The 9,981-nt window shown below is 45.7% G+C and overlaps 2 protein-coding genes across 9 annotated transcripts in view; one reads left to right on the forward strand and one right to left on the reverse strand.

Moving 5' to 3' along the window:
* Window positions 1-2,225, reverse strand: part of COPS5 (COP9 signalosome subunit 5) — a 47,287-nt gene extending 45,062 nt beyond the window's left edge. The window contains exon 1 of the mRNA XM_077492830.1: window positions 2,043-2,225. Coding sequence (XP_077348956.1) covers window positions 2,043-2,182 — 140 coding nt within the window. The 5' untranslated portion in view covers window positions 2,183-2,225. The remainder of the gene's footprint in view (window positions 1-2,042) is intronic.
* A 6,044-nt stretch (window positions 2,226-8,269) lies between these two features.
* Window positions 8,270-9,981, forward strand: part of CSPP1 (centrosome and spindle pole associated protein 1) — a 140,275-nt gene continuing 138,563 nt past the window's right edge. For all 8 annotated transcript variants that reach the window (XM_077492831.1, XM_077492832.1, XM_077492835.1 and 5 more), the window contains exon 1: window positions 8,270-8,372. The gene's annotated coding sequence lies outside the window, so the exon portion shown is untranslated. The remainder of the gene's footprint in view (window positions 8,373-9,981) is intronic.

Consider the following 9,981-nt stretch of genomic DNA (forward strand, 5'->3'; position numbering starts at 1 on the left):
GGACCTGAACTCAAATAGAAGATTTGCAATCTTCTAGGGAATGCCTAGAAAATTATAATTGTGATTTAGCAGTATCCTGAAAGATTTATATTAGTTCCTGAATGCCTCTTAAAAAAATAGCAGCACACTTTCTGTGCATTGAGCCTCCTATCTGTATTTCTGCAGTGCGAGATCAAAGGCACTGTGTGACCGACTGCTCATCTCTTGGGATCTGGAGTGAAGCTGGCCACACACTGACCCCTGCTGGACAAGCTGATGTTTGATCAGTGTGTGGGCTTCCCTACTTAACAGAAATTAAATATTTCAACTTCTTGTTGAAGGCACATATTGGAAAATGTTTCCATTGATTAGCAGCTGCGGTGGGCGAGTTCCACTTTCACTCATAGCATGCCAGCACATTTTACAAAGTGGCTTAATTCCTTGGCTTTAAAATTCTTACAGGAAGGTAGGCAATGGTGGTCTCCATATTTTTCCCCATGACAGAATCACTTTAATTGCTCCAACCCAGAATTCCCCTTTCTAGCAACAGTCAAAGTTCAATACTGTCATTTAGGGAAGTTAGGCCGCGTACACGCGGGCGGATTGTCTGCCCAACTAAGTTCGTCAGACAATCCGACAGACAGTCCGTCCAAATTTTTGAATGAACGGACTTGACCACACACGATGAACAGACAGTCCGCTGAAAACTTGCGCAATGACGTGTACAGCACGTACGACGGGACTAGAAAAACGACGTCCAATACACTGCAATGCAACCTTCGGCCGTGTAAATCCTTTCTGAGCATGCGCCATACTTAGTCCGTCCAACTTGCCCACACACGAGCGGACTGTCCGCTGAAGCCAAGTTTGGACGGACAAAATTACGGAAATTCCGAAAGACAAAGTCCGTCAGACTGTCCGCTGAAAAAGTCCACTGAAGCCCACACACGAGCGGATTGTCCGCTGAAACACGGTTCAGCGGACTAAGTTGGGCAGACAATCCGCCCGTGTGTACGCGGCCTTAGGCTTTGTTCTCAGCCACCACTACACAAACTACCTCCCCCCATGCATGGGGTCTAAGGCCACTTTCACACTGAAGCGGCGGGTCCGACAGCCCAAGAAGGGGTTAGAGCTGCTTTCAAAGCGGCACCCATTCATTTCACTGGTCAGGGGTGGTGGCAGAGCGGCGTATAAACTGCTCTGCCATCACCCCAAAGATGCTGCATGCAGGACTTTTTATTTCCCCTGTCCTGCTTTCACACTGGGACTGCAGAAGGGGCAGTTTACAGGCACGATTTTGAATGCAAAACCACGCAGATTTCACTTGCAGAGGCATCAGTTCTCATACACGTCAGTCATGTGCCCTGTTCACACCAATGTTGTCACATCAGTTTTCTTTCTCAGTGCAGAAAACCACATACATGGCGCAGAATGCTGAGCCGAAAAAATCCACACGCGATACCAGTATGAACAAGGCACACAGAGAACCTTTTTGTTTTTTGTGCCCTTGCAGAAAAACTGGCATCTCTGTGCCACGGTGTAAACGTGGCCCAAATCAACCTCACTACGTCTCTTCTACTTTAACCGCCAGCCTGTTTTTTGGGGAGTCCCCCCCATTCAAGTGAGTGCCCCCACCCCATCCGCTCCCATCAGGTGAGTGTCCCCCACCCCATCCACCAGGTGAGTGCCCCCCAACCCCTCCGCTCCCATCAGGTTAGTGTCCCCCACCCCCTCCATCAGGAGAGTGCCCCCCTCCATCAGGAGAGTGCCCCCCTCCATCAGGAGAGAGACCCCTACCCGCTCCATCAGGTGAGTGCCCCCCACCCCATCCGCTCCCATAAGGAGAGTGCCCCCATCCCCTCATGGCAGTCATGAGGTGTGACTGGGTAGGATGACCCGTCACCATTACTGTGCTGGTCCTGTCAGTGCCAGGCAGGAGTGACACCAGAAGAAGTGACACCACTCTGCCGTCAGCTGGTTTTAGTTGTCACCCTGTGCAGTGATCTGCTAGTACTGTCTGCCCAGCCACCCCTCCCCCCTGTGTACAGGAAGCCTCCACTCACTCCTTGGTCCAAGGCTTGGCGGCCAGGATCTCCTGCTGCTGTTTCTTGTCATATTTGTAGATCTCGTCGATGCTCTGTACCTCCTGCATGTTATTAGAGAGCTCCCAGGTCTTCTGGGCCACACTGCTCCCCGCCGCCATCTTGCCGGAGTCACCGCACAACACTGACAACCACAGCTGGTACTGCGCATGCGTCCGCGGTGATTCCTTCCAATGGGGCTCCACACATTCACTACAGCGGAGGGGGGGGATCCTTGTAACCCATAATCCAAACATACAATGCTCTTACTAATAATTTGACCATATCAACAATTACACTACGCAATGTTATTTTATGGTCAAATGTAAGACAGTATAGAAAGCTGATGGATTATGATTAATGCTGTGGTTAATATCCCCTATTTTATAAAATAGTACAATCCACTGTGTGGCAAGACCTGAAGGACTACAGCTGTTGTAGGACTTGCGCCACCTAGTGGCGATTTATCATATAACACTTCCAAACCTAAAGGCATGTTTCGCCTTCTGAAACAAATGTAATACTTGTACAGTACATGCACCAACAATAAGAAATCAAATATATGCCTTTTTTTTTTTTTAGACCTGCAAGGCATTGCAACCATGATGAGTGTGTCATGGGCACAATGCACAGGATATTGCCTTGCTAAGTTGCCCCCAGCCCAGGGTCTGTACAGATTGTTCACATGCATGCAAAATAGGGGGCCTTAAAGCGGGAGTCCGCCGTTTTTTTTTTTTTTAAAAGCCAGCAGCTACAAATACTGCAGCTGCTGACTTTTAAAATAATGACACTTACCCGCCCAGCGCGAAGCCGATCTCTCGATCGTCTCTCGGGTGCTGCCGCCACCATCTTGGGTATGGGAATCAGGAAGTGGAGCCTTTCGGCTTCATTTCCCGGTTCCCTACTGCGCATGCGCGAGTCGTGCTGCGCAATAAGGATGGTCCCCACTGTCGCTGGGATCCGTGTGTTTCCCAGCAGGCAGTGGGGGACCTTCGGAAAGTGGCGTAGATTCTGCGGAAAGGGGCGTACCTTCTGCAGAATCTACGCCGGAAGTGGGTGCAGATACCTGTACTGTACAGGTACCTGCACCCCCCTCCCCCCTGAAAGGTGCCAATTGTGGCGCCGGAGGGGGGGAAGGTTCCAATGTGCGGAAGGTCAACTTTAGGGTGGACCTCCGCTTTAAGGCTACTTTCAGACGCAGGCGGGCGTCGGTGGTAAAACGGCCCTATATTTAGTGCCACTTTACCGTCATTTTAGCGGCGCTATTTGGCCGCTAGCAGGGTGGTTTTAACCACCCGCTAGCGGCTGCAAAAGGGTTAAAGGTTTGCAGTACTGCCCCATTGTTTTCAATGGGAAGGGGCGCTTTAGGAGTGCTGCAAAGATGCGGCTTGCGGGACTTTTTTGACTGTCCTGCAAGCTTTGAGCTTTCACACTGGAGACACAGGAGAGGTGCTTTACAGGCTCTATTTGTAGCGCTGTAGTGCCTGTAAAGCGCCTCAGTGTGAAAGTAGTCTTAGGGTTGGGGGTTGTTTGTTCCACGCTAAACATGGGTGTGACGTGATACATCGACAGAAAAGGGGAAGATGAACTCCAGGATATGCACACATTGTCTAAATACAAGAGGCATGTGCATTCTCATTTTGTGTGCTCTGTGTATTTCTTCCATATTTGTGCAGTAATCCAGTGTGACGTTTTTCCTCTGTGCAGGAGCTTCCTGTAATAAAGATCAATCACTGCTCCCCATCTTTCACTGTCTCCAATCCATCTCCTGATAAAACAGACCCAGTGGATTCACTCTGCACATGCTCAGTTTGGTGTGTATCGCTAGAGTTTTTTTTTCCTAGGAGGGGGCATGTGATTAGCACAGGGCCAGTCAGTACTATCCAGACAGAGGGTCAGTGGTCCTGCAGCAGCTTAGGACAATCAGAGGAAAATTAAAACTCCTCCTACAAGTTTTAACCAGTGCTCGGCTACACACTGATAGAAGTCACAAGATGAGAAAAAAGTATTTAGCCATTTTATATTTACTAAAATAATTGCATTTTCGTGTTCTGTGTACTGTGGGGTCCTGGGTTAAGTAACACTTTAAAGTGGAACTTCAGTAGTTTTTTCAACTTTTCATCTATTAAATCATCTGCCCTTGTTGTTTTAACGTTGGATAGTAAAACATTTTTTTTTCTGCCAATAAATACCTTATACAGCCCACTTCTTGTTTCCTGCCTGTTAAAAAGCCTAGGCTTATAACATCATGCACAGCTCTTTCTCTTGTGAAATTTTGCCAGGAATGGAGGGGGGATGAGTCATAAGAGGGCCAATGAGAGCTGCAAAGCTGGAGGTGTGTGTCTGTGTAGATCCAGGAAGTGAACAGGCAGCAGCTTCAGCTGCCCACAGTTAAAATGGCTGCAGCCAGACTCTGTGGAGGGAGATTTCTGCAGCAAAATTGGCAAGTACAGAATCACAGTATATATAAAATAATTTGCAAAGTGATTGGAGGGACACTTCAGAATGGCAAAGATGTTTTTATTACAAATTATGTGAGCACACTGCAGTTCCTCTTTAAGTTTCTTCCCTGCCTGCCCACTCAGTGTAGATATTTTGCAATGCAGAGCTGAATGAACTCCCAAACATGTACAGGAGAGAGGTCATATCAGCCTGGCCAATGAAAATGGCCAGAGATCAATACCTGGAAGCAGCCAAAGATATTAGCAACCAGCAGAGAGCCCTGGGACAATTCAGCACCATCTCTTTTAGAAACTGCTTATACTAAATGAACAATTTGTTCAATGGATGATCACTTTCATTTAAAAAAAGAAAAGGTCAGTCCTGGTGGAAATTCCAAACAGTTTTGTTCAAATCTTTTCTGTTGTATAGAAATAGAATTATACCCTTTGATTTAATGGGTTCCCCAAACAGACACATTCAAGGCATGGTGTGAAGGATAACTGCCACAATTGCTTGTGCTTTCAACCGAACTGTCAAGCCACTAAAATGGAACTAAACTCTCCTATCCTTTTCTGCCATGGAAGCTGCTATCTTAGCCTCTGTTTGATCTACAACTGCCATGGTGCTACACATGGGACCAATTATGACACCAGTCACTTAATGGTATGACAGTTTGGTTAAAAGCACAAGCAAATGCACAGACATACTAGTAATGTAACAGTTTTTTTTTTAAACTGTTAATATAATAAAGTTCCACTTTAAATGGCTGGTATCATAACTGATAACATGTTCAGCACTATTGCCACTGCACATATAAAAAAAAAAAAGCTAAGAAAGCAGGTTTATTGTCTGTAAAGAATAGGAGGGATTAGTTCTATCTTTAAACAATCATTTTAAAAGAAACGTCTTTCAATCCATTATATATGTCATTGATCGTATAAATTGTTATGTATATGGTCTTCATCATGAGACACGTTTGAATAAATACAACAGCACACAACATTGAGTAATTCCATGTACATAGGTTTGCACAGCCTATTGCAATAGGGTGTGCACCCCAAAGCTCAAAAAAAAAAAGCTCAAAATGTTTGCATGTGTGTATATATACTGATGGTGCCAGTAGAGCAGCGGACGGTGTCATTGAGTCAAAGATTGGTGGCAGTGGACAGGGGCAGTAGTTTTTAGTATTTTATTTTTTACGTTTTTTTTAAGGGACTTTGGTGAAATATAAGGGGTTTAAACAGGGGGAATCTGTGCCACACAGGGTGATTAGTGTGTGCCCAGGCACACCTGACACCCTGTGTGCACACCCATGTCCATGTACCAGAAATGGGGATTACTTTTCACACTATTTCATTATACAATATACAAACATTTTCAGGTACTGATTGTTCTCAGTAATGATCATCCTCCAGTATTATCCCTTCATACTTACAGGATTCTGTGCTTTGAAAATTAGTGGCAGGAATTCTTCAAAATGGCAATGCGAATACATCATAACCGGTCTTGATGTGGACTTTGTTGTGTATATAGCACAGCCCCCTACACAATAAACTCTGGTGCACTGCATGTTCTTCTGACACCTTTCTTTTACAACCAGTATTAACTTTTTCAGCCATTTGACCTGCAGTAGGTCTTCTGTTAGGTCCGGTTATATGAATCATCCATCGCCCCTCATGTGCATCATTGAGCCTTGGCCCAACAAACACTGGTTTGGCACACATTTAACCCTTTGATTGCCCCTGATGTTAACGCCTTCCCAACCAGTATCATTAGTACAGTGACTGCATATTTTTAGCACTGATCAGTATATTAGTGTCACAGGTTCCCACAAAGTGTCAGTTAGTGTCCGAATGTCTGCTGCATTGCCGGAATTAGAACTAAATAAATACAAATTCCATAAATATATCCCATAGTTTGTAGATGCTATAACTTTTGCTCAAACTAATAAATATATGCTTTATGGGAATTCTTTTTACAAAAAATATGTAGCAGAATATGTATTGGCCTAAATTCATGAAAAAAAAATTTTTTTATATTTTTTTTTTTTAAATTGGAATTTGTTGTATAGCAGAAAGTAAAATTGTCAGTCTTTATTTAGTTTATAGCGCAAAAAATAAAAACCGCAGAGGTGATCAAATACCACCAAAAGAAAGCTCTATTTGTGGGAAAAAAGGGACATATATTTTTAGTTTTTTTTAAGAGTACAGGGGGGGATCTTTTTGAGAGCTGAAGTGGTTAAAAATCCCTGTGCTTGCCAGTGAGCCGCTTTGATGACTGGTACTGTTGGTGGAATGTAGAAGTGAAAGAGATCCGGTGTTTCGCCAGATTTGGCAACTTGTCAGAATGTGTAATGGAAGTGACGTTTTGTCACCGCCATCTTGCTACACCCCGCACTCCTCCACAATAAGGATACAGTGAGAAGGGGGCAAGCAGACATCTTGTTGCACCCACTGGAGTTTTGCATTCTACACTTTTTTTTTTTTAACAGTAAACTCAGTTTATATAGTGACATACAGTACTTAGAACTCCGTATGAATATTTACATGTTGAATTTTAAAAGCAGCGAACTTCTGTCCGATTAGCAAACCTGTGAGATAAGCAGGCTTGCCGCTGCTTTGAAAATTCAACATCTAAACAGAAAGCTGGAGTTCTAAGTACTGTATATAAACTCAGTTTACCATAGCTCCCAACTGTCCCTGATTTGGAGCAATGTCCCTCTGTCCCTCTTTCCTCCTCATTTGTCCCTCATTTTGCTCTGATCTAATAGAGGTATATAAAATGTACTTTTTATCTATCAAAAAGTGTTTTTCGCCACTAAACCTTTCATCTGATTTCTAAATTGCTGTATTTTTAAATTCCAAAAGCCAATATAAAGGAAAAGTAGAGGTAAAAAAAAAAAAACACTTGTGGTTTTAACCAATCTTGTTATTTTTTACAATTCTCCTTTAAGTGCACGTGGCAATGGGGTGTGTCCTACGCCTGCATACTTTTGCTGAAAGGTGTCCCTCATTCCCATCTCAAAAAGTTGGGAAGTATGAGTTTACTCTTAAAGCAGACCTCCACCCTCAAGTGCTCATCTGAACCCTCCCCCCTCCGGTGCCACAATTTGCACCTTTCAGGGGGGAGGGGGGTGCAGATACCTGTATAATACAGGTATCTGCACCCACTTCCGGGAAAAGCTAGCCGCAGATGCCCGCCCCCCATTGTGATCTGGGAAACACACAGCTCCCAGGACACAACGGGGACCAATGAAGATGCGTGCATGCGCAGTAGGGAACCGGGCAGTGAAGCCGCAACGCTTCACTTCTCGATTCCCTGACAGAGGATGGCGGCGGGGGCAGCAGAGAAACGAGCGATTGCTCGTCATCTGCTGCGGACATCGCTGGACCCTGGGACAGGTGAGTGTCCATTTATTAAAAGTCAGCAGCTGCAGTATTTGTAGCTGCTGACTTTTAATATTTTTTTTTTCAGTTGGCACTCCTCTTTAAAAAAAAAAGTGTAAAATGCAAAACTCCGGTGGGTGTAACAAGATGTCCGATTGCCCCCCTTTTCAGTATATCCTTACTGTGGAGGTGTGTGGGGTGTAGCATGATGGCGACGATGAAACGTAACTTCCGTTACACATTCTGACGGGTCGCCAAATCTGATGAAACACAGGAGGATGGCTGAGACGTCAAGTAAAGGGCTCTCTGATCATCACTTAGTTGTCGCCAAAGGGATATAGGGTTGCATAGTCTCCTCCTATAGCTAGGGGGCACTGTGACTCTCTTTTGGGCAGAGAATCAGCTGGAAGCTGGGGGCGGTGCTTGTTACCACAGAGACGCACAGCTAACGGCTATACATAGACTGCGGACGGCGGAGAGTGAGGTATGAGGGTGACTATTGTAGAATATATGGAGGAGGGGTGGGTATGTTATACGGGGCGCCGTACAGAGAGGCGGGCTGTGTGTACCGGGCAGTCTATGGACTCCTCCGAGTGCTTATAGTCTGTAGACCATACGGCGGCCGTATATCAGGTTCATACTCCTCTATGACCCGTTGCACTGGGCGCTGTGTCTCATACCTGGGTTATTGAAAGTAGAATTAAAGGCAAAGCCCTTTATTTTCCATGTGTGATAGAGTACAGGAGGGTTGTGACCCCTGTCAAGTTTCTTTGCCATCTGGTTGTTGTGTTCCTTCACCACATGTCGCCCACTAACTGTACCATTCACCAGGCCACCTTCTTCCGTGGTCCAGTTCTGACGCTCACGTGCCCATTGGTAGGCACACTTGGCTGTGGACACGGGTCAGCATGGGCACCCTAACTGGTCTGTGACTACACAACACCATACACAACAAACTGCCATCCTCCGTGGGTTCTGACACCTATCAGAGCCAGTGTCCTATCATATATGGTCCCCCATTGGATAGTGTCCGCTGCTTACTGCGCATGCGCAGTACACAGCAGCACAGATTCCGAAAATTGCAGAGGATGACCGGCGCCTGCGCCGTGAGTCCAGGTTCTATCCCCACTATCCAAGTGGACATAGAGTAGGAATATAAAAGAGCCGAGCCCGAAGCGTGGCGAGCGAAGCTCGCCCGCGAGGGGTCCTCTAATATTCACAACCCTATGTCCGCTTGGATGGTGGGGCTACCACCTCCACTCACGGCGCAGGCGCCGTTCAGCTTCGGAGATTTTCCGAAGCTTCGTCTGCTCCGTACTGCGCATGCGCAGTACGGCGCGGACACTATATGATGGCCGGACACTATGTGGCAGAACACCGGCTCTACTCCAGCCTGACATCGCTGTCTGCTCATCGTGGCTGTAATGCTTTACATGCTCCTAAGAAGAACAATAAATAACACACTTTTTTTTTGTAACCAGCAACAAAATATGCATTTATTATTTTATTTCTTAAAGGTGAACTTATCCTTTAACCACTTGAATTATGGCTACAGCGCGGCCGGCTAGTTCTGGGAGACCGTCATGTGATGGGGGCACCCGTGATCGCACCCGCCACAGGGTGAGGACGGCACGCTCTGTGATCACAATGTCCGGAGGACACAGCTGATCACAGATTAAGGTAAAGAGCCAATCGGCGGCTCTTCACCACATGATCAGCTGTGTTCAATAACAGCTGGACATGGATGTAAATAGAAGCTGGTTGTTGGCAGTCCTTTCCTCATGCTGATGGCATCAGGAGAGGAGAGGAGAGGAGATCAGATAACCGGTTTCTCTGAGGCCTGGTTCACACCTATGCATTTTTTTTTGTTTTTAGTGCGTTTTTCAGTTTTGCAGAAACACACTAAAGTCAATTTAACGTGGTTTCCTATGGGTCACATTCACATTTGTGCATTTTATGGAAAGGGCCAGGGACTTTTTTTTTTTTTGTCCTGGTTTTTGGTTCCATAGACTTCAATGGATCAAAAAATGTGTATTGCAAAATGCACCTGGAATATGCAAACTGCAACCTGCATGTAGGTGTGAACCAGGTCT

The sequence above is a fragment of the Lithobates pipiens genome, unplaced genomic scaffold (assembly GCF_037356315.1).
Source record: "Lithobates pipiens isolate NorthernLeopardFrog02 unplaced genomic scaffold, aLitPip1_a1.2 Scaffold_19, whole genome shotgun sequence".
Classification (NCBI taxonomy): Eukaryota; Metazoa; Chordata; class Amphibia; order Anura; family Ranidae; genus Lithobates; species Lithobates pipiens.